The 23936-nt window shown below is 52.7% G+C and overlaps 7 protein-coding genes across 7 annotated transcripts; 3 read left to right on the top strand and 4 right to left on the bottom strand.

Annotated features, from left to right (window-relative positions):
• Window positions 1-323: 323 nt before the first annotated feature.
• PXA2 (ATP-binding cassette long-chain fatty acid transporter pxa2) lies at window positions 324-2674 on the bottom strand (the record flags this gene model as incomplete). Its single annotated transcript, XM_056213058.1, has 5 exons — window positions 324-408; window positions 464-598; window positions 650-1412; window positions 1463-2099; window positions 2156-2674. The coding sequence occupies 5 exons, from the start codon at window positions 2672-2674 to the stop codon at window positions 324-326; spliced, it is 2139 nt and encodes a 712-aa protein (XP_056073366.1).
• A 1692-nt stretch (window positions 2675-4366) lies between these two features.
• Window positions 4367-6547, bottom strand: N0V89_004269 (uncharacterized protein; the record flags this gene model as incomplete). Its single annotated transcript, XM_056213057.1, has 3 exons — window positions 4367-5687; window positions 5743-6060; window positions 6285-6547. 3 exons carry the CDS (start codon window positions 6545-6547, stop codon window positions 4367-4369), a joined length of 1902 nt encoding a protein of 633 aa, XP_056073365.1.
• A 533-nt stretch (window positions 6548-7080) lies between these two features.
• Window positions 7081-9139, bottom strand: N0V89_004268 (uncharacterized protein; the record flags this gene model as incomplete). Its single annotated transcript, XM_056213056.1, has 3 exons — window positions 7081-7215; window positions 7331-8878; window positions 8924-9139. The coding sequence occupies 3 exons, from the start codon at window positions 9137-9139 to the stop codon at window positions 7081-7083; spliced, it is 1899 nt and encodes a 632-aa protein (XP_056073364.1).
• Window positions 9140-9511: 372 nt separating this feature from the next.
• N0V89_004267 (uncharacterized protein) lies at window positions 9512-10633 on the top strand (the record flags this gene model as incomplete). The annotated part of the gene is made up of 2 exons (XM_056213055.1): window positions 9512-9909; window positions 9958-10633. The coding sequence occupies 2 exons, from the start codon at window positions 9512-9514 to the stop codon at window positions 10631-10633; spliced, it is 1074 nt and encodes a 357-aa protein (XP_056073363.1).
• A 1747-nt stretch (window positions 10634-12380) lies between these two features.
• N0V89_004266 (uncharacterized protein) lies at window positions 12381-16757 on the bottom strand (the record flags this gene model as incomplete). The annotated part of the gene is made up of 2 exons (XM_056213054.1): window positions 12381-13096; window positions 13190-16757. The coding sequence occupies 2 exons, from the start codon at window positions 16755-16757 to the stop codon at window positions 12381-12383; spliced, it is 4284 nt and encodes a 1427-aa protein (XP_056073362.1).
• A 1352-nt stretch (window positions 16758-18109) lies between these two features.
• On the top strand, window positions 18110-18772 carry N0V89_004265 (uncharacterized protein; the record flags this gene model as incomplete). The annotated part of the gene is made up of 1 exon (XM_056213053.1): window positions 18110-18772. The coding sequence occupies one exon, from the start codon at window positions 18110-18112 to the stop codon at window positions 18770-18772; it is 663 nt and encodes a 220-aa protein (XP_056073361.1).
• Window positions 18773-19575: 803 nt separating this feature from the next.
• On the top strand, window positions 19576-21287 carry N0V89_004264 (uncharacterized protein; the record flags this gene model as incomplete). Its single annotated transcript, XM_056213052.1, has 3 exons — window positions 19576-19936; window positions 19987-20411; window positions 20460-21287. The coding sequence occupies 3 exons, from the start codon at window positions 19576-19578 to the stop codon at window positions 21285-21287; spliced, it is 1614 nt and encodes a 537-aa protein (XP_056073360.1).
• Between the last annotated feature and the right edge of the window lie 2649 nt (window positions 21288-23936).

Raw genomic sequence — 23936 nt, 5'->3', positions numbered from 1 at the left:
CGGTGAGAGTTAGTAGTATTATGTCAAGACGAATAGAAGAAGAATCGACAGAATTGATAGCACCCAGAAATCAGTGTCGGAAACTGCGGGCAGCCGCGTGCCTTCCACCCTTGCCAATCATGCGGCAACTAGCCAAAACAGCCTCTCGTCAAGTCATCGAGAGCACTGATAGGGTGAATTTTCACAATTATTCTATGCCAGTGGAAGCGACGTTGCAAATCGCACGCAGCAAGTCCGTACACCTACATGAAATCATACACATCGTACCCAAACGCTAATCCCAGTACAATCATGCGCCACAGCGCCGCGTTTCCACTGGCGCCTCATTGCGACGTCAATTCCAGCTCCTTGATCCTCTCTTCGATGTTTGGGACAGCGCGGAGCTGCAACTCGATTTCATCTTTTTCGCTGTGGAGGCATATCAGTACGACATGCAAGCCAGAGGAGTGCAGCCATCACTTACTCTTCCAACTCTAATCTCCTCTCGGCGTCCAACTTTGTGAAGACGAAGCCACCCTGTCCATCAAACTGCAGTATCTTCTCGTGATATTTCCACAGACTTCTCCTGTGGCTGACGGTCATAAGTGTGATGCCCAGTCTACCCTCGTCAGCACTTCTTCAGATCGTGTAGTCGACAATGGGAGCTTACCTCTTCGCCTCTTCATACATCACCCTTTCGATCTCCAGGGTAACGCTACTCGTACATTCATCCAAAATCGCGTACCGGGGGCGATGATAGAACAACCTCGCCATTGCAACCCTCTGCTGCAGCCCTCCGCTCAACACATCGGTCCACTCCTGCTCAGCGTCCCAGCCGCCAGGTCGATCAACGATACCCGCAATTTCAACAACTTCCAATATAGAAAGAAGATCCGCGTCCGTGATATTCTTGTCACGCATTTCGCGGAGACTGTCAGGGTAGATGATCTGCTGGCGGAGCGTGCCGCGAGACAAATAGGGCCGTTGCGGAATGTAGAAGATAGCTTCGAACGGCGGTTTTCTTACAATGCCGCCGTAAACAGGCCATAGGCCGCCTAAGATGCGGAACAAGCTAGACTTGCCGCAGCCGTTAGGACCCACGATTAATAAATGGTCGCCGGGTTTTACGGCAAAGCTGAGTTTGCGGACGAGGACGTCGCCGTTGGGGCTTACGATGGGGACGTCCTTGAACATAATATCTTCGCCCTCAGTGACGACTCCACGACCACGCAAAACAGAGGCGTTTTCTTCGGTGTCTGCAGACGAAACGAGTTTCTTCTCGAAGTGACCGGCTTGAATGTCGTCGATGACATCGAGCAGGGTAGATACGCGCGAGGTGTAGCCGGCGAGCTCAGTGATTTCTTTGTAGGAGAACATAACGCGGCCAAAGGCGTCCGAGGACATGAGAAGCATGCGGCGGTTGGTTACAAAGCCTATCATATATGATCAGTGGTCCATGCTTGTGCAGCTCATAAAGACTCACTCTCTGTCCGATCGCCCATGGTTTTCATTCCGGCTCCGGGAACCTTGAAGAAGACGGGTACACTGCATAGCAACAATCCCAGTGCTCCCCAGAAATATTTGATCACGAAGTCCTCCATGACACCATGATAAAATCTCCTCCTTAATATCCGGTTCACATGCTTGATCAATGTGAAGTATCCTTTGTCTAGCGTGTCTTTTTCTGCTTCGTGTCCATGATACAATGCCACCTCTTCGCTATAGTCAATCAACCGAGAGTGCTGGAAGCGGAACTCGCCTTCCAGGCGCGCCTCGTCAGCGACATACTTGCCGAAGGGTGGAGTCAGCGCACGCATTACGTTTGCCGAGAGCTGTACGAGCAGTGACATGAAGAAAAGTCCTTCGCCGCCAACGCTCCGGGACAGTGAGTAGTTGTAGACGACCATGTCCAATACAGGTTTCGCAAGGTTGGAGTATAGTTCTGCTAAGCTATTTGCGAACTTGGCGACATCCACGGTAATGAGCTGGTCCGCGTTCTTGATCCGGTCGTCGAGAGCAGAGAGCGTGTAGAAAGTCATGTGCGAAAGGTACTTGTTGTGGACGTAGTTGGTGAGTCGCGTGCGGTACTGCAATGACAGCTTGCATTGGTGATATGAAAGCTGTTTACGTTAACCGTCGTCCATGCAATGCCTCTTTCTTCCCAGACTACACATACCATAGAGTTTGTAAACGTTGCAGGTACAGCCACCGTCATCCACCATACCAAGCCCCACAGAAAATCTTTGCCCTTTCCTCTGACCAGACTACTGACCAGCCTACCATCCAGCTCGGCCACATACAGGCTGATCATAGTCCGCAGCACCAAAAACACACTGTGGCTAATCAACAGCCGGAACTCTTTGCTCCGCCAACCTGGTATGCATATTTTCAGCAACCGGAGCAGATTCTTGAAGAACTCACGATTGAGCTCGACCTTCTTTCTTCCCGTTGCCTCGCCCTCGGTGCGTGATGTGGATGTTTTGCGGAGGGCTTTGGCGCGTAGAGCCGCCGCTTTCTGCTCGGCGATGGCATTCCGGATGCGGTTTATGAGCGCGACGAAGAGTGTGAGGTATACGGCGCGTGATATTTTCGTTCGATGCTGCAAGTAGATTCTTGTGAAGTCATTGACTAGCGATTTGAGGGAGGAAGCGCTGAGGTTGGTTCGCGCGTGGGCGAACTTAGAGAGTACGGCCATGGCTATCGTGAGGGCGTCATTCGGGGTAGATGCGGCTGCGGGATATCACGATGGATGCAATCAATTGCGAAACAGATGATAGACGGAGCAGTCAGGCTGTGGTACGGCTGCTCAGCCGTTGGTAGCTTGGTACATCGTCGGTCGAGGTTCAGTCAGTGATGCGCATATGAGCCGCATGTGATGACCGCTGTCCCCCAGCTCAAAGCCTCGGCCCGTTCATATCCCCACAAAACGCCTAACTTAATTTAGATAGCTTAAGCTCCGTGTGTTGGCTTGTGATGAAGTGATGCACGCGAACAGAACGCGACCGAACATACTTTGTAATTACACTGACTTGTGACCTATAAATATTGGGTGTACAACATAGCGAGAGTGGAACTACTCGAGTGTAACAAAGGAATCGAGTGAGTACGAGGTTCCAGGCTATCGCCCGCATTTAAAGCTTTCGCCATGGACTACTTCGAAGAGGTAGACGAATAATCAATAATCCAATTTTCACCTTCACCTCTATCTATAAAAAGGTTTTACGCTCTGTCAGATTCCTCAGATGGGTTCGAAGCCAGCTGGTAATGGCCTGCTCCCGATCCAGCACGTCGCAGCGTCAGCAAATAATCTAGGATCTTGCCTACTCTACGCATGTCGCATCTTTCTATTCTGCACTGCGCTTGTCTCGCCGTTTCCCTTCCTTCCTAGCTCGGCCAAGTACTGCGCATCTTTGACACTATCATTCGTCGGAATCCACCACCTTTGGTCGCAGCCACCATCAACGTCCTCGCGCTCCAAGACTTCTCTTTCACATCCCCATCAATAACCATCTCCCAGATCATCTTGAAGTTTGCGAAAGTGTGGGATGTGGTGGTTTGGTCAGTGTGCTACTCGATGTTCTCCATCCACCTCTTCGGGATGAGAAAAGCAAAGTGTCCTATACTGTAGATGATGAGGCGGGGCAAACAGTTCCTTAGGGCTAATGACATCCAGTCGAAGACCAACCGCGCATGTTTAGACAATAAGCAACTTCTCACGACTTCTGAATGTTGAATTGCGAGTCTCCTCCCTACATGCGCTTCAAGACTCAAACCCACTACACGCACCTGGCCACCTTTGCTCTCGCCTGTTACAAGTCGAGCAAGGAGATTGGCGGTATCTTTTGCAGTACCTCTAAGCACTACATTCTTAGAATCATTGTGGAGAGGCAGATCTAGGACGAGAAGGTGGTAATTTTGAGAAAATTGCGGGATCACAAGGTCCTATTCTAGGGCACCGGTTCCGGCGCCAGTAAGGAAACTTACGGACTCTCTTCCTGAGGGGTTGAATGTGATATGCTAGGCTATCCTCCGAGCCGCCAAGCCGGGAGGGTGAGCTGAACTGGGCTTTTAATTGTGACATAGTTGCTGATATACCCGATAGGGTGCTCCAGCACGGCCTGTGATAAGTCTTATGTGATATGGTTGTACATGTCCGAGATGATAGGTGCCGCACTCGAGTGTATCATAGGAATCGTGAATGTTCGTAGAAAGAACGATTGAGGACCGTGGCGGCTAAGTTGAACGACTATCCCACGTAATCAGCGCTAATTCCATGTATCAACGTCACGTGTGTCTACCTTTCCCCCGATCTCATCCCGACCTTTTCCACAGCTTTGTGTACTATTGCTCCTTTGTATCGCAACTCTACCCCCAGGAAAGCTCCAGCTTAATACGAAAATGCCCTCGCCTTGAACACCTCATTCTCTTCCGGCTTTGGCGCAACAGGCTTCTGCAGGAAGTCCTTGTAAAGATACCACGCCAAGTCCTTCCCATTAACCTCATTGACACTCCACCCGTTACCCAACCACTTAAGCTGATTCACCCTCTTCCGCTTCGTACCCTTCTTCACGCCCTGCCTCCCATCCGCAACAGCCATACTATCAATCCTCCTCCTCTTACCCTCCGCATCGCCAATCTCTCCATCCGCAACCGCAGTATCATCAGTACTTGCCTCGGGTTGATCGCTTTGGACGGGAAGCTCATCTCTATACACGTACACGTAATCCTCCCATCTCGGACTCCTCATCGCCTCCACACAATGCAGCGTACTTCCCGGCCACAGCCCCACTATGCTTCCATCCTGCTTGCTCTTATACCAACTATTACACTCTTCGCTAAATACTGTTCCCTTGAAATACTCATCCACATACTCCGTGAAATCTTCTTCGCGCTCGGGCTTCACAGTCATGCTGGCGATGTCTTCCTTCTGGATTTTGCGTATGGCTTTAATGACGTAGTCGCCGACGTTTTCGATCATGGTGGTCAGGCTGCCGGAGCCGATGGCGGAGTTGGCGCCCAGCATGGTGAAGAGGTTGGGGAAGGAGGAGATGGAGTGGGAGAGGTAGTTTGTTGGGCGGGAGGACCATTTATCCTTCAACGTCAAATTTTTTGAACCGGTCAGGGGGAAGGGGGGAAACGTATTGGCGTGGAAGCCGGTAGCGCAGACGAGGGCGTCGATTTCATGGGTACCGCCATCAGCGGTATGTATAGCGTTTTCGGAGATCTTAGATATGGGCGACGTGACAAATGCGACGTTTGGTTGCGTGAGAGCCTCGAGGTAGCCTGGGCCGGGTGTTAAGCGTCTACAGCCGGGGGAGAAGGAGGGTAAGAGTGCGTCGAATATTTGTGGTGTGCTTTCGAGGCGCTTCTTCATGTGTTCTTCGAACATCTGCCTTCCACCTAATTGAAGTGGTGTGCCTTTCATTGTCACGGCGTGTATGCCATTGCCGTCTGCCTCGACCGCGAGCCGGAATTGTGCGTAATACTCTGGATCTTCCGCAAATCGCTTGCGAAGGTCTGGTGGGATCTTGAAGCCGTCGAAGCCGTGTTTGTCCCAAAGGGCTTGCCCAAAGGAAGGCGAAATCCAGGTTTTGCTTCGGACGAACGTGGAGACGTGTGTCCCGGAGATACGTTGGAGGGAGGGAACAATCTGAATGGAGGAAGAGCCTGCGCCGATAACTGCGATGCGTTTATTTGTGAAGTCGTACCTGTCCCTTGTCAGTTTATCGAACCAGAATGAAACTACAGCAATCGGTATCCTACTCTTCGTTCCACTTTGCAGAATGCATCACCTCACCCTTGAATGTGTCAAAGCCGTCGATATTCGGCCATGCAGGATTGTTCAAATTTCCTCGTGCGCTAATCAAGACATCCGACTGGTCGTTTATGATCTCGCCGGTGGTGAGATTCTTGACTGACACGTTCCACTTGGCGATTGTGTCATCCCATCGGCATTCGATGACTTCATGCGATAACTTGATGAATCGGTCAGCGGAGTATTTCTTCGCGGTCCGTTCGAGGTAGGCTTGGGATTTCGCGCGCCGGAGCATATAACGCCGACCAATCGTGGTTTGGTTCAAACTGAGTGGTAAGTCAGATGAAGGTGCTTGCCGCGATTGTGGAGATGACATACAGTGTACTGGTACGAATGCGCTGAAAGCCGTGTTAGATAGAATCTCTGAACGCGACCGTGGGAATATACATACATGGAATGTCGCATGCGCAGCCCAAATATCTTTTGGGTGTCAGCTCGTCTGCTGGGTTCGGTCGTCGCACAGACTCGCTACAAATTATCGAACACATACCTGTTCTCGTACCAGGTGCCTCCTACTCCCGCGTTCTTCTCATACACGACCAATTCAACGTTGCGAAGCCGCTCCGGTATTCGTATTGAATGATAGATGCCTGAATATCCAGCCCCGATCACGATGACTTTCATAGGCCTCAAGTTCTCGATTGGTGCATCGTGAAGTTTGAACCCCGCGGCGGCGTTCTGCGTGGTCTCGCTGTTGACGCTGTTTCCCGCGATCAAGGGTGTGTCCTCAGGAAGGGAAGGCACAGCGGACATGGTCAAGGAAAAGTGAGCAACGAGGCACAGAACGTTTTATGCTAGTAGAACCAGATGTTGAAGCGACGGCAACGCCGAAAGTGTTAGATACAATACATGTACAGGCACGCACAAGACGCCGTGTCTACAAACTAGCAAGATTGGGTATTGAAGGGTTCTGGATTGTAGACAAAACGCCGCGGAGCCGAAAGCCGCTCATACTTCCCGTCCTCATTGGGGTACCTTTCTCCGCGTCATGCTTCCACGACTTGCAAGTGCCGAAGTGCTTTAGCAAAGCGCAGTCCACCTGTCGGCTTGGCGGGGACAAACATCGCCGCACGCTGCACGAGCCTATCAGAGGCCGAGCTCGCTTTCCCCACATCCTACCCCAAACGCCACACGCCCCGCTGCACGTCGCACATCATGTCGCCTCCACGGTGGGCGGCACAGTTCCGAGGAGTGCTCTTCACAGTATCCACTCGATGAACATCTCGGCGCTACCGCAGCAGGCCGACCTTTGTATCGTCCAACCTGGGGGGCCATGTAGCCCCAGCTCACGCATTGGGCGAATTGCAGCTGGTGGCCACTGGTACGCTGGACCGATACGGGTAGGATCGATGGTTCAAACTTTGAAGCGTCGTCAGATCCTTCTTCTCGTAGGGCTTGATTCCATTATCCGTGACCGAATGCTACCTGGTCACTGGGATAATCGCAATCTGTAATGGTCAGCTGAATGCGCAGACGCTCGATTTGGCAGCTATTGGAAGCGTATCCTGCGGTAAGACGGTCCTCAAAATGGCTTACCTGGTTACCGAGAGCGACAGACAACCTCGAACCATCCGGATCCCATCCCAGACTGAATTCGCCATCCACGCCAGGATTCCACTTGTCGCTGCCCCATTCGCGAGCGCGACAACTTGCGATGGGAATGTCTCTCCTGTCGACGTCCCATATCGTCACTGCGTCAGGCCCTGCCGCTGCTAGCAAGACACCGTCAGGGGAAAATGCAACCTTGAATGCTTCCCTCTTCTCAGTGGTCGAGAGAGTCTTGAGGCACCTGAACGGCACATTAGCGTCCCATGCGCGCACGACTCCCGACATCGAACACGTCGTTAAAAGCACTGATGATTCTGAGCCCGCGCCAGCTGAGGGGAGGTCCATACTGCCGCTATCTATGCGTTTCCGGAATTCGAGATCTGTCAGAGACTCGTCCGAGAAATGTTGTGTTTGTAAGTTGAAAGGGCTGTTCGGATTCACAATGCCCAACACACTGGAATTTCCGTCTATACCAAGCGCGGCAATGGTACCAGAGGAAGGATCAAATTTCAGTGTTTCCCACTGGACTCTGGTGTCGAGACTATGCCGAACTTTCAAAGTATCGTCTATCTCGAATACCTTGAAGAGTTCAATACCACAGACTACAAAGGCCGAGGCGCTAATCCAGAGAGCATCGAATATGACGGTGTCGGTAAATTCGGCCCAGGCAGGGATAGAGTCATTATGGTTATTCCAGATCTTGATGGACCCACGCTCTCCATCGGTCGATATGCTCAGAAGCATTTCTTTTTCTTTGTTCCATCTCAAGGTATTGACGAGTCCTGCGGTCGAGGAAAGTACTTGGTAGTCTTCTCCTGCATCTGTGATTTTGATAAGCTTGTCTATCATCATCTTCTCACCCGTCTCATTGACAATCTCTTCGCGAGCGGACACCGCAATATCTTCACCCGAGATCCAGCATAATGCGGTCACGGTGTACTTATTCATAGGGAACTTCAGAGCGAGAGGGTTGGCGGCGGGTGCAGTAGCGTTGTTCATGTCTTTAGGAATGACCTGAATGTTGAGAAGCGATTTGCCAGCGGTCAGCAGAACGGGAGCATCTGGTGGACCCCACGAGGTGTGTTCTACAACTCTTTCCGAGTCTTTGAGGCTTGGTATGAATGTGGTGTTGGGCGCAAGATCTGCAATCACTTCCGTCTGCACGTCAGTGCTCTGGCCGATGCTGAGAGTCGAGATGGGGATTTCGGCTACAGTCGGAGATTCGGCTTCGGAAGCTATAGCTTCAGATTCAGCTCGCACGCTGTTCACGCTCGGGGCGACATGGTTGGTGCCGTTGGTGTCAACGTCCATGGCGTCGCCATTGACTTGTTCGGCAACGCGCGGTTCTGCCACGACACCGTTTGGCTTTCCTTTCCTCTTTTTCACGCCCTTCTTGGGCGGTGGTTCTTGCACGGTGCCATTCGCCTGCTCGGCGAGCTCGTGGGCGGGGATGCCTTGGTCCAGAGTGAGCAAGGCGCCGTTGCGCACCGAATACGGCTGTCCATGATCGCGGCCAAAGTGATAGCGTTGCTCAACCTGATGTCGTCAGTGTCGTCGCAAGCAAGGTAGCAGCGCACGTACGTTGGCAGCCTCGGCCTGCAGCTTGTCGAACCAAAGCCCGTCTTGCAGAAGGTTTACGAGCGTGTGCGGCTGCACGTCGCGCGCGAAAGGGAGCGTCTGGGGGTCGCGGATCCAGCAGCGCGAGAGATGCAGCGCGGCATTACCGTAGCCGGCCTCTTGAAGATATCGCCAGACGAGATAGTTGACTACATTGGATGAGAGCGGCTCGACCGTCATGGCGCATGTCGCAGCGCCGCGCGCAGAGAGGCCTGGATGTATGGCGCGTTCGGCCAAATGGGCAGCGAAGGAATACGCCGGGCGGATTGACGATTGTGAGCGTGCCGTTGTGCGTCTCGGGTTGGCTGTGGAGGACGTGTGGTGTTTAGCGGATGCGGTGGATCAAACGGAGCAAGGATGCGTTAGCTCGACGTTGAGCTTGTGCGCCCCCGGTCGTACACTTTAGCCCGCTGGACGACACCCTGAGTGAAACCCTGACTTCGCTCGCTGGCAGGTCGCGGCTCCCGTCATCGTCAAGATAACAGCCTTCGCCCGCCCGATATCACGTCGCGCGCGCTCGCAGCGCATATCCATCCACAACGCACTTCGGCCATGGCCCGCATCAACCTGCCGCCCTTGACCCGCGGCCTGCTCGGATCGCTTGTCGTCTTCACGCTGCTCAACTTCGCCCTCCGACCTGCCTCGAGCTGGACCGACCGCGCTGCGAAGCCCGTCACCGCCGTGGGCAATGGCGTGCCCTACCTCTCCATCGTCCCCGGCGTCTCGGTCGTCTATCCGTGGGTGTTCCTGCTTGCGACAACAGTAGAGCAGAACGTGCTGGGTCTGGTGACAACGGGCCTTACCGTCTTCTACGGGGGCCGGTACTTGGAGCGCGCATGGGGCTCGACCGAGTTCGCCAAGTTCATTCTCTTCGTGTCCATGGTGCCGAACCTGCTGAGCTTTTTGCTCTATGCTGTTGGCTATGCTCTCTCCAGGAACGAGCGGACGCTGTAAGTGAGGCCACGCGAGCTTACATGTTGATATTGACATGGATGCAGCACTACCACAATCTCGGGCGGTATTGCCATCCAGGCCGGCTTCCTCGTCTCCTTCAAGCAGCTTGTCCCTGAACACACCGTTGCGATTGCAAAGGGCATCATACGTATGCGTGTGAAACATTTCCCCGCCATATTCCTCCTCGCCAACACCGTATCCGGCATAGCCCTCGGCACAGAGACGGCCATGTTCCTGGCCTGGTTCGGCTTCCTGACCGCTTGGGTCTACCTTCGCTTCTACCGCATCAGCCCGTCGCTGTCCTCTGCTGCCACCGGCGACGGGTCCGTGATCAAAGGCGACGCCTCTGACACGTTTGCCTTTGCTCACTTCTTCCCCGAACCTGTACAGACACCCGTCGGCACGGTGGCAGATCAGGTGTACAATACCATGGTGTCGCTGAAAGTATGCACGCCCTTCTCCGCCGAAGACATTGACGCAGGGAACGAGCAGGCAAGCGCGCGAGTAGAAGGCGGCTTGCCCAGCATCATGAACCCCAACAGCCGTGGCGGAAAAGGGGGCCAAACGCGCGCCGAAGCAGAACGGAGACGCGCATTGGCTCTCAAGGCATTAGACCAACGGCTACACGTTGCCACCAGTCGCCCTGCACCGGCCCCTGCTCAACCGGCGCCAGCTGTACTAAGCGTACCTGCACAGTCGAGTTCCGAGCCAGCGACATAGCACCTCCTGTGGTCTCGGGCATCCTTTCCTCGTGACTTGTTTTTGGTCTTTGGACACTCATAGCGCACGGCGTTGCTCCATGTTACTGCTTGTTTTGGGTTGGATTAGGGATAGGACGCGGATATACCATTGTAGAAACGCGCTGTACGTCTGTTGTACTTGCAATTGTTTCATGAATCCACTCTAGGACCTCAGCAAGGGATCCGCATCTTCAGCTAGCCTCATCGCTCTGTTGCTTTCCTCCGTTTGATCCATGCGTGGCCTTGTGTCGACAGACTATGGCCGCGCTTGTCACCACATTTGGCACGGCAACGAGCTTGTTGTCGTATCACAAGACGACTGGGCGCGGCAGAAGACGATCCGTGTCGATAGCTCAACACCAGAATGTCTTGTGTATTGACGCTCAAAACAGTCACAGACGCAGAAACATGCGCACAGCATTAGCCGTGCATCGCCCCGTGTGACTCGCGACTTCCCTACCACATCCCGACTAGTCCCACGAACCAAACATCCTGGTCCATAACCTGCAATCAACACAACGCACCTTTGAATCTTACTTCTTGTAGTCTCGCCTTACGCCCGGCTTACATTGGTCAGCAGATTTCCTTGGGTATAAAGAGGAGGCGAGGGTGTGTCATTCTTCGCCAGCCTCCGGCTCTTAATTCGTCGTAGGCAATACCAATTTTCACTTGACGTATGCAGTCATATCTACTCCTTGTTCCCGATTTCCCTTTCACCATCCCCACGCCGCAGTCATACGCTGCTTTACTCTTCACCACTTTTGAAGACCCCCAACGTCATCCAACATGTCCCTCCTGACCCTCTTCACACTCCTCTGCCTCCTCATCACCACGATCCTCGCACGGCCCTCAAGCTTCCACCTCACCTGGGACACAGTATCAGCCGCACCATCGGCAGCATACGCTACCTCTACCGCGACCACATCAGACACAGTAAACGTACGTTCCTGTCTTCCATCTCCCAGTCCCTCATACCCTCCGTGCACTAGCTGAAGGGTGCATGAACAGGTATACATCTGCGAACACATAAACTGGGGCGGGAATTGCGTCAACGTGCTGTATAACATCGGCTCGGGAGACTGCGTGAACCTGGATGGGACGGCAAGCTCGATAAGGCCGGATAAGGGGTTTAGCTGCACATTTTACAAGTACGTTTTCTTCGCCTCTCTGCTCTCTTCTCCCATCCACTCTAGAAGAGTCCTTCCTTTGGAGGCTTCTCTGATCCATGGGAGGCTTTCCTTCTAGAAGAGAATCTCGTGGCACAAAGGGGTGTCTGCGGTGCGGAAAGGAACTTTCCTAACGGAGATAGGAACGGCTCGTGTCGCACATTCGATGGTAGCGAGTCGATCAAGCTGCAAGACCCTGGGAGTTCTGATTTGACCAAGGAGGCGGGAAGTTGGAACGATGCTGCGAGGGGGTTTCAGTGCTTTATGGTGTGAGGAGATAGTATGAATATGGTGGAGGGGTGATGTAATGTTTCTTACAGTGAGGGAAGGCAGTATGGGAGCAGGGCGGTGGGAAGTGAGGCCCGGCTACCTACATAGCTTTTCATCGAAAAGTCATGTATCAATTTGTCCCCAGCTAAGACTGTAACTTCATCACCATAATTCCTTCCATCTAGCACTCCAATTAATCGTCGTAAATCGTCATTGTATATCTACGTATATACATATTTAGGCCGTAAAAGGATCCCGCTAATATGCACCAAACACACACTCAGCAACCGCTCAATCCACCGTTCCCCACTCAAGCTGCTTCCTACCATTCAGCCCAGCATGCAATTTCGCACTCTCATCAACGCGATCCTGGATCTGCATCTGTATTGCCAGATTCTTACTTATATGCTCGTCCTTCTCTTTCAACGCTCTTCTCTCCAGTCCAGCTCGATGCTGCTCGCAGTTAGCAAATCGCTCAAACAACGCTAGAAGAATTTGACTTACCTCCACCTCCCCCTTCCTCGAATCAATCAGACGATTCTCAGCAGCGTACGCCGCGCTAGATTTGCGCTCCTCAATCTGCGCCCGCTGAGTGGCGGACTCATGCTCCTGCTGCGTAAGCAATGCATGCCACGCCACCCTCTCCGCACGCTTCATTCTCTCTGCCTCCCTCACTCTTTGTACATTCGCCTCATGCTGTCTCTGCTCGATCCCTAGGCTAAGTCTAGCCGCAGCCTCCGCCGCAGCCATCTCGGCATCTTGCTGTTCCTTTTTGCGGCGGAGGAGGTCCAGGTGCGCGGTTTGTTCGAGCATTCGGGCGTGCTCCGAGGCTTCTTTGGCTAATTTGAGGGAAAGTTGATGCTCCTTTTGCCGGGCGGCGAGACGGGCGACGGCGGCAGGCATGCCGATGGCGCCAAGAGGTTGATCTTCACTCTCGGAGTAGAACTTTGGAGCGCAGCCTTTGTCGCGGAGGAGGTCTGGGATGGGTGAGCCTTGTTGTAGGTAGCCTGCATTCTACAAGGAAGGAGAATCAGGGAATTGGCAGTAGGTCGAATTCTGCTTCTAACAGCGGGATGACAAATGATTTGAGGAGTACTTACCAAGTAGATCCTGTTTTTGGGCGGTACGTGTAGGTGATGGTATACGCTCCACGTACGAATAGGGTGAGTACCAAAGACCTTTATCATCACGAAACATGTGTTTCTCGTCGTTGAGCTGCTCCCAGACCTCAGTCTCGAGCAGCGTTTCTGCGACTTTTAGAGGATCGTGGGCATTGTCGAGCGCAAAATGGACAGTGGACCTCTCGTTTCGGGCTTTGAAGGTGGGATTGGCTCCGTTGTCAAGGAGTAGCCGAAGCACTTGACGAGTCCTCGAGCGCTGGCTGCTGTTGTTGATCTCGACGTTCAAGCACAGCTCGCCTAGGGCATTTCGTCCGCCATGGTGTCGGGATGGAAAGTTAGGATCGTGAGAGGCCTTTATGAGCAATGCAACGGCTTCAAGCTGTAAGCTCCGTGCAGCTTCATGGACACTGCCGTCGTTCTTGAGAGCGTGCGGCGCGAGTGTCTCTACCACTGACGTGGCCGAGGAACTACTTGCGTACAAGAGAGCGGAGCGGTCCTGTTTGTCGCGGATCGAGGCATCAGCACCATACTCTAACAAGACTTTAACGACGTCTGCACGGCCCTCGCGTGCAGCAAGAGCTATAGGTGCGATATCTGATACTGGAGCTATGCGGGTGGACGAAGCTCCGGCCTGCAGCAGAGTGATGATCACCGAGCTCGAGACCCGTTTCTGTGGTTGCGCCAGAGCCCATAAGAGAGCGGGGATGGCCTCTTCGCCTACTGCAGTGTCGACTACACCAGATAATGAAGCTTCGGGGTTGCAGCCATGATTGAGCAATTTCTGAACAAGTACTTCGCTTCTGGGATACTGCTGCACTGCTATAATCAAAGATGTTGGGTGGCTCAAATCTAAGTCATCGGCAGTACATCCATGACTGAAACAGGCTTGGATCAACTCCAGCAGTGCCTCCTCGTCTAAACCGGAGCTAATCAGGGACGGTAAGAGAGCGGCAAATCTTGGTCGAAATTCAAGGAGTTTCGCAAAGAGCGTTGAGCTCCGCCTCGCGGCGAAAACGAAGCATACACCGTTGGCGGCATTGACATCTGCGCGGTGGTCCAAGAGACGGACCACTATCGAGTCGATCTCATGAAGACCATTCCCCGGGTCTAGAACTGCTCTTAGTGCCATGTCGATCGCGTTCTGGTCTACTCCCAGGTCAAGAAGCTGATCTGCAACCTCAACATAACCGCCAGACACACGTTCTTTGTCGGTGGAACAGGTGTGAGACGCCTCCTGGCGTAAAGCTACAACCATCTCATCAACGGACATTCGATTCGGTGCTGCGTGATTCAGTCGTCGCAGGTTAGTGGGGTCGAAAAGCGATTGAAAAGCTGAGGTGACTGTAGGCTGCCAAGGACTGTCCCTGCCACTGAGCAACAGTCTCACAAGCGAGCTATTGCCTGTTGCTGCAGATGCTACAAGTGCATCGCCACCGTTATAATTGATCGATGCACCGTGCTGAAGGAGCAACTGTGCAATTGTTGACTCGGCCGTACCCTTCAATTGGCGAATCTCGGCAACGAGAGCTCGGTCAAGCGTTTCCTGTGAAATGCCTTTTCCGAGCAAAGACCTGAGGATAGCTTCTTTGTGCGGTACACTGCTGAGCGAAGTAGCAAATTGGAACGCTTGTGAAAGCAGTCTTGCGTCGGCAGCTATCAACCGTTCGATTACATCCAGGTTGGTGGAGCCACCTCTGACAGCGACCTCGAGGGCTTGTGCAGCTGGGCCCTCTTCGACACCACCCGCTACTAATAGCTCCAGCATCGCAAGAGTTGCAGACCGTCTAGATCCTTGTGTATCGAAAAGGAGGGGTAGAGATGCAGATTTACTTTGCGAAGTAACGTTCGCCCTACAGAGCAAGCGTAAGATTGGCAGGTCAGCCTGGGAAACAGCGAGTTTGAGTGCTTTGCCGTGGTCATGGTCTACAAGTGCGCCATGACAGACCAAGTCCGTTATCAAAGCAACGTCTCTCGTGCTGGATGTGTCCGCGACCGCATCCACGAGAGCTTGATCCACTTCAGGCCCACAAGCACCGTTCTCCAACAGTAAGCGTACGGTTTCGAGTCGTTCAGATGCCGTGTATCCAGACCGGATAAGAGGGAACACCTGCGCGAGTGACTGCGGTGATGGCCGAGAAGCTAGTAGCAAGCGGAGACTACGAACATCCTTCCGTGCTACTGCAGCCTGTATAGCCCTGTTGTTACCTGTTCCGAGGGGTTGGCCAGCGTTCAGAAGTAGATCCATGAGTCCTGAATCACCCTCTTCAACTGCGCGAACAAGCCATCGTTCGAGTGAACCACCGCTGCCACCCTTGGCCACCAAAGTGCTGATGACGTGTAGTCTCTCAGATCTTGGTGCATCATCAGGTACAACGTCCAGCGCCATGGATGCATGAGCGGGCGAAATCGAGGTTTTTATGATAATGTCTGCCAGTTGCCAATGAGACCTAGCAACGGCTATCTTTAAACACTCTGCTTGATTGACAGTTGTTGGCACCCCATAATTGATCAGCATCTCCGCCATGCGGAGATCATTGCGCTGGGATGCAGCTGCGAGCAAGCCAGTCAATCTAGGGCTTGCTGGAGACAAACCACAACAGAATAAAAGCTCCAAGAACTGACAAAGGTCCTGCACACTTGATATCCTCATCACAGTCTCAAAAGCGGCCTGGAGGGACGTGGAATTCAGGGGAGTTGGACCAGCGACAAGTGCGACGCAGGTGCGATATCCGCATCGTGCAATAGAAGTAGTGAGAGCACTAGCGTTGTCGAAGTTCGGATCAGCACCGTGGGTTATCAGCAGCGAGATGATGGGCTCGGATTTTTGCTGAACAGCCGCTGGAAGACATGAAGAGATGATGTCAGGGCGGAGGGCTTTTGGTGCCCTTAAAAGCAAGCGTACAAAGTTCTGATCGTTTGACCTGACAGCGTCTGCTAACGCGTTTGGGCTCTTGTTCAGGTCTGCACCATGTCGCAACAATTCCTGAACACAGGGGTGGTCGTATGCGGCAAGAGCAGCTTTGAGCCCTTCGTCGAGAGTGGTCTGGTCCGCGCCAGAAGCCGCCAATAAACTGAGCGAGTCGGCTCGTCGCACAGTCGCAGCTCTTTGTAGAACCGTGCTTCGTCTCCGGTCAGTAATGACTGCCTTCTTATTCGCCTTGCTCTTTTGATCCGCAACTTCCACGAAGTTGACTTTTGCTCCTAGGTCGAGAAAGGCTTGGATAAGACCAGGGCGTGTTGCAGGTTTGTCGATAGCTGCCGATAGCGCGCGGTCAAGTTCATCCTGCGAAAAGTCCCATTGAGTCGTGTCTTGAAGCCTTTCTTTCTCTTTCGAGCTCCTGAAGATGAGCTTCAACTTTTTGCCGGGATCTCGGTAGTCTGGGCCGCTCACTCTCTGTTCGACTAACAGTTGGCGAGCTAACGTGTGATCCTCCTCGCTGGCGAAGATTGCAGGCTGAGTTGGCGCGGGAAGGGGAGGCTGACGATCAGAAACCGGATGAATGCCGACATCTCGAATGACGTCTTGAAGGCTTCTTCTAACGTTCATGGTGCCTGATGAGACTTGAGCAGAGAAGGCTGGGCGACATTGTCACCAGGACGCTTTCGTTCCTTGACGACAACAACGTCACAGTTGCAGTGAAGGTCGTGGTAGAGCACGCGTTCTTGGTGGCTGAGTTACCATTCTGGTCATAGCGCGACTCGGTTCCCCAGCCACTACCGCCACTTTCACTGTTCCTGTCTCTGTCTCACATGCTCCCAACGCTGACCTGCTTTCCGTGTCGTCTCATTATCCAGATCATCCAACATCCATCTGAGACGTACACAATATGCAGGACGGTTTCCCCTTGATAAGCGAGGGACGAGATGCGTAGCATGCGCTAGCCGGATGAACGCAGGGGCATCCTCCACACAGCACACGGACTTCAACATGCCCAGACAGCTGGCATGTCGTTGCCACTTGCTTCCGCTGTTTCACTACGGCCCGAACTATCTGCAAGGTAATCTTTACGAGAAGCGCATCGTGTGCCAGACACACGGCACAGCACATCGGCCGCTGATCCGCCGCCAGGTCACATGCTGTCCATGTCGCGACAATAGCTGCGAAAAAGCAGCGGTATTGATCCAAGGATCGCATTCTACGACCCAGGCAATCTGGCGTGAACAGCGGCTGTTTCGCCAATGTGGCGCTCGCTTGCTTATTGGACGAGCAGCCGTGTTTGATCCTCCAACGCGAAATCTGCAGGTACCGTTTCACACCTCAACCACCATTTTCGCTCTGCATATCGCAACATGTTGTGGAGGTATAGTTCGTGCATGAGTCGTGACAAGCACGCCCGTCACTGACGGTCCAAGGGGCATTCATGAGACCCGTGCCACCTTTACAGTTGCGCTAACAGCAACATCTGTCGAAGATTCCCAAGGTTCTGGATCCCGCGTTTCAATGAAAGACCCAGGCATTTCCCTTTTCAGCCCTAGAAGGCGGGACGCTCGCTGACCTTTCCCCTACGTGCGAATGCTAGCGTGTATCTACCTCCTGTCAGCATACGGGAAGCACAATAGACGGGCTGTCTCCTACTTACTATGTAGTCTACCGGACGCTACTACCAGGCATGGATGTATGTGATGTTTGAGATTTGCAGCCCCCAGGTACGTTTTCGGTTCCAACTACATACCGAACTGTCTACGTCGGGTTGAACGAGTGTTCATCGAATCTATATATTGACCTGCCCGCTTCGCACTGTTCTCAAACCACACTCTCACTGCAATCAATAGATCCCAGCTCACTATCTTTCTCTTTCCCTACTCATTCGCTTCTTCGGGCTCTGGTAGCTCTTTACTTTCGCTGTACACAAGTACCTTTTACGAATCCGGCATTTAACAAAAGTCTAATCATTTAACATGCATCCCTCACTATTCGTCGCGGCGTTTGCCCTCCCCCTCGCTTTGGCTGCTCCCGCCCCATATCGCCTACCCGGGAACTCGTTCCGTCGTCAACTCAACGACACGTGTAACCTCGCCAATACTCAGCAGCCCTCGAGCACGCTTACGCCTCCAGGCGACAACAACCAGCTGGTGCTCATCGCGCTAGGCCAAGGCACGCAGAACTACACCTGCGCCAACGAGACTGCCACACCCGCATCCATCGGCGCTGTGGCCGACTTGTTCAACGCCTCATGCGCCGTTGCTCAAAAAGCTTCTCTTGGATCCGTGGCAGAGGATGCAAACGCCGTCGGCCAGCACTTCTTCGTCGATAACACGACACCTGAATTCGACATCATTGGGCTTGGTAACACACAGCTCAAGAAGGCCGAAGCTGTTCCAGCCCCTAACGCCGCTGCTGACGTCCCGTGGCTCAAGCTTGATGCTGCGAACACAAACACTGCCGTCAGAAGCATCTATCGTCTCAACACTAGCGGCGGGCTAGCACCCTCTACTTGCGCCGGACAAGCTGCAGGTGCTGTTGTCCAGGTCGCGTATGAGGCTCAATACTGGATATATATTAGCCCAGACGCCATGGCTGCTCGGAGGCGGAGGAGAAGTCTCGGTCTGCCCCTCAACTAGCTGCGTAACAGAATCTGGTACCCCGGTCAACAACGACGCTGTGCCAAAGTGGACTGTGGTTGGCATTGGAGTGGAATGTTGTTCTTTTCGCTATCGATGCAATGTTTCTGGATGGGTGTCTGTGTCAGCTATGGGTGTTTGATACTTTTGTACTAGGATCACATGTAGCAAGACATCAAAAGCGTGGTTTATCAGTAACGATCTCAGCCCGATCCAAGTCCGGAGCATCTCCCGAGGTGCACTCGTTATCCGCAGTGTACGTAGACATCGATAATGCCATCAGTGTTCCCTTCAATAGCCGGCGGAAAAGCAGTGGCGACTACGTTTGTGGTGGAGCGATGGAGGTGCTCACCAGAACTCCAGCGCAGCTTCCGTCGCTTTCCGCCACCATCCTGCAACAGCCCACGACGTTGTAGGCATTGCGATAATCGCTTGCCACTTCCACTGCGATTGCACCCGTTTCACAGCTCGAATAGCAAGATTTGTGGAATCGCGGTGTTGATTTGAGGTGACGGCGTGGTGCCGCCCCGCATCCGGAGACGGCTTGGCGGACAGCGATCACAAGCTCGCCGCTGGGCCGCGACCATCTTCCACTCACAGCACGCGGCCGGGCATGCTAGGACAAAGACCCTCGGTCCATGTCAAGATGCGTGACGTCTTGCGTCCGAAATATATGTGCCGCGCCTCTGCCGCTCACGTCTCCGCACGCATACATCGTTGCCCCATACCTTTCTCCTTGCTACCATTCGCCTTGAACAACAGACCAACCCCACCACACAGCATACGACGTCAATCGAGTTACAATGGCCAGCCCTGAAAGCTTGCTGCGCGAGGTCAATATCCTCGGCGCATTGAACGACCAAAACAAACACATCTTGAGCAAAGATGTGGCTGTCTTCCTGGCTCTGCTCCACCGCACGTTCAACGAGCGCAGGAAAGAGCTCCTTCAGCGACGGGTGATCCGACAGTCGGAGCTGGACAAGGGCAATCTACTCGACTTCCTCCCAGAAACCAGGCATATCCGTGAAAACGATGCCTGGAAGGGAGCACCCCCAGCTCCCGGACTGGTCGACAGACGCCTAGAGATCACAGGACCTACAGATCGCAAGATGGTCGTCAACGCCTTGAACTCGGACGTATGGACCTATATGGCGGATTTCGAGGGCAAGTATTGGCAAACGCGACGGTTATCGATGCAAGCTTATACAGCACAGACTCAAGCGCGCCGACATGGGACAACATGATCAATGGCCAGCTCAATCTGTATGACGCCATCCGCAGGCAGGTCGACTTCAAGCAGGGCGAGAAGGAATACAAGCTCCGCACCGACCGCAAGCTTCCCACACTCATCGCTCGCGCACGAGGATGGCACCTGGAGGAGAAGCATTTCACAGTGGACGGCGAGCCCATCTCGGGCAGCTTGTTTGACTTTGGCATTTACTTCTACCTTAACGCACACGAGCTCGTGAAGCGAGGGTCCGGACCTTACTTCTACCTTCCGAAGATGGAGTCGCACTTGGAGGCGAGACTCTGGAACGATGTCTTCAACCTAGCACAGGACTACATTGGGATGCGACGAGGCACGATCCGAGGCACCGTGTTGATTGAAACAATCACAGCTGCCTTCGAGATGGACGAGGTGGGTCGATACTCGATACATTTCACAAGTACATGCTGACCTCCCCAGATTATCTACGAACTTCGTGATCACTCCTCCGGTCTTAATTGCGGACGATGGGACTACATCTTCAACACCATCAAGCGTTTCCGCCAGAATCCAAACTTTGTGCTTCCAGACCGCGATTCAGTGACCATGACTGTTCCTTTCATGGACGCATATGTTAAGCTTCTCATCAAGACCTGCCACAGGCGAGGCGTCCACGCCATGGGTGGAATGGCCGCCCAGATTCCCATCAAGAACGATCCCGCTGCTAACGAGGCTGCCATGGAGAAGGTCCGTGCCGACAAGCTTCGCGAAGTCCGCGCTGGACACGACGGCACCTGGGTCGCTCATCCGGCGCTTGCAGCCATTGCTGGCGAGGTCTTCAACAAGCATATGCCTACACCCAACCAGATGCACGTCCGCCGCGACGATGTAAATATTACTGCCAACGATCTGCTCAACATGAACGTGCCCGGTAAGGTCACCGAAGCGGGTATCCGCAAGAACCTCGACATCGGTCTCAGCTACATGGAGGCGTGGCTGCGCGGTCTCGGCTGCGTGCCCATCAATTACCTCATGGAAGATGCGGCTACCGCCGAGGTGTCGAGGAGTCAGTTGTGGCAGTGGAGCAAGCACCAGATCACCACGGCCGAGGGCCAGAAGGTTACTAAAGACTACGCGCTCAAGCTGCTCCACGAGCAGACGCAGAAGCTGAGCGAGAAAGCACCCAAGGGTAATAAGTTCAACCTAGCCGCAAAGTACTTCGAGAGCCAGGTGACGGGCGAGCAGTACGACGAATTCCTTACATCGTATGTCACACGCACATCACCGAGTACGCAAGGCCAAAGCTAACATCATCCAGTCTTCTCTACAACGAAATCACAAATGTAGGTCCCCCACGGGGCGCTTCCAAGCTCTAGTTTTCTTCTTTCCCTTGTAACGTTACGATGACTCGAAGCTGTTTCTTATGGGCTTGTCAACAAATAAAACAAAAGCGTGCCAATTAAGCAATGTGCCACATGCGAATTAAGCTGATGTTTCTTTTTCCTCATAGGCTCAGTCTCCTACCCCTGCTGCGAAGCTATGATCGGCCCGAGGTCACGATACGCGAAGCACGATCGACGTGTGCCGAGGTCATCCAAACTGTCGGACGGTAGGATGAGGAAAGAATTGAACAACAGCACGTGGCAAGAAACTGCCAGGCATGTGAAAAGAGTTACACGAGAAGCATGAAATTGCTCATGGCGAATTTCCATCGGCGCTGGGTTTGGGGCCTTGTATATATTATTTCTGTGCATATGGTGCATACTCTCGTGAGAACATCGTTCGTGATTACTCTGTCAATATTGTAAACGAAGACGTGTCGGTCTGCTATTGTTTAGATTGGAACCGCAACTCTATCGTATTGCTTGACTCGAACAATATTGAGAAAGCAAACTAAGTAATGCGTTTGAACTTTTCCGTCTGCGCGCAAACCGCGTATGCGTTCCACAGGCAGAAGTTCATCTCAGTGTCGTTTCCAGCTATTGTTCGGTTCATTGTTGTCTAAGACTTTCGGATGCAGGAACCAACCGAAAACCCCTAGACCTCGGCAGGGTTGGTGCACGTGATCTACCTTTTGAGGGTGCCGGTCCCCAGGTTGGTAGCGAAGTATGTCATCGGCCGAACCTTCTGACCCGGTACCTCAGACTACTCAACGTCCTCATCCGTGTCCCTTTTGCAACATTATCAAGACACTATGAGCCGATGCATCCACTCTTGATGTCAAGTGTCAACGTCGACAGAGAACGCCTTCTCCGTAAGTACATGACAGACATTCGCCGAGGCTTGAAAGGATAGGACGTCTCGTAGCAACCAAGCGTTCTGCTTCTAGGAACTGACAAGGCAGTCTGTCTCTTTGCCTATCGGAAATCGCAAGCGTATCGCTACATTCATGCGAGTATCTTGGCGATGGGATCAAGCTTCCGAGACAATCTACAGGGAAGAAAGTTCAGACATCCCTGCCCCATTTATTCTGAGTGATATGTCCTCTTTGCGAATGGAAGAATATTACTACAAGCGGGCGGGACTTTGATAGGAAGTAAGCGGCGGAATCAGGTCTCATGAGACAGCACCGCTGCCTTCTCTTCGCAGACCTAACTTGAGTTAACTTTCAAGATGAGCTTTGCGTTACTGAATAGAAAGATTTTCGAGTGCCCCACAAAAGGCCGAGTATGTTGACCTAGCTTCTTAAAGGATGTTAAAGATCGCTTCTCTATTAGATGGATAACAGAGCTGGTCTGCCACGTGCACAGACTATCACGACTGGTTCGAGGCCTCATCAAGTTTGTGGTCTCCATATGTGACTGCGAAGCTCTTTGACAGGATTGAGATCAATCTTTCTCCTTTATGCACCCCCAATTCTTGGAGTGCTTTCGCCCCAGCTCATCTATCTTCGTGGCAACGCTGTTGGAAGACATCCTGGCCCCTGTTTCTTCGGTCGCGTCTTCTCTTTCAATAATGAGCATCTTTTGGCGTATTAGCTCCAAGAAATCATTGAAGAAACATGAGTATGATGCGTTCAATTTGCGCGACGCAAGGTCCTTTGGATCGTCAAATGTCTGAGATAGGAAGTTAGTGCGTAGTGTATGCGGTTGGGACCTGTTAATGTGCCTTTGTCACTTCTACCTTTACCTCGGGGCGGAACGCGCCCGAATCGTCTTTCGGAATGACGAAGAATGTATCACTGTTCAGACCTTCTGAGTTCCATGGCAAAGTGCAAGACATGTCTTTCTTACGACGCTTCTCACCGTAAGAAAATCGCGCTCGTCAGCTGAGTAGAGCTTTTTAATAGCAAATTTCTGGGCAGTCAGCCGGTACTCCAATATGTGTCTCTAAAATTAAGAACTGCAGCAACGTATGCACGTACCTTGTACGTTTTAAAATCATGATAGAACGAGTGGATCCTAACTTCAAACACTTATCCGCAGCCTCCTACTGCGTGGCTTTTCCAGCGCATAAAAGGCATCACTGTGTTTTTGTGCAATTCCTGCGGCAACATAAATTTGTTGCCTGATTTAGTGAAGACAGGTGCCAGGACCAGCCACTGGTTCTTTATGAATTCCAGTACATCACGCTCCTCCCAACCTTGAAGCATCCCAAATAAGCCAAATTCGCTACCTGACCGATCCTTTCGTCGTTCAATTGGAAACAAGCACTTTCAGTTATTGGTAGTCTTGAGTCGTCGAAGCCTGAATCGATGAATGACCCAATCGTCGTTGATTTGCGTACGAGGACCAGAATCGCAAATGTCTTGATATAACATCTGGCCATGGAATGAGATGAATTTTGTGACGATCTCGTTTTTGGTACTTCTTTGCTGCGAGCTTCCAGAAACACATATTTGAGCTTCCAATTTCTTCTCTTCAGAATTGGTTTTGCGCCTTGGCAAACGTTGAGTCCCTGGACATTTGTGGCGTTCAAGCTCGGTGATGACTGTTCTTCCGCACAAACGCCAGATGG

Source organism: Didymosphaeria variabile (assembly GCF_027946475.1).
Source record: "Didymosphaeria variabile strain IMI 356815 chromosome Unknown scaffold_3, whole genome shotgun sequence".
NCBI classification, from domain to species: Eukaryota; Fungi; Ascomycota; class Dothideomycetes; order Pleosporales; family Didymosphaeriaceae; genus Didymosphaeria; species Didymosphaeria variabile.
This window is presented reverse-complemented; position numbering and strand designations above follow the sequence as displayed.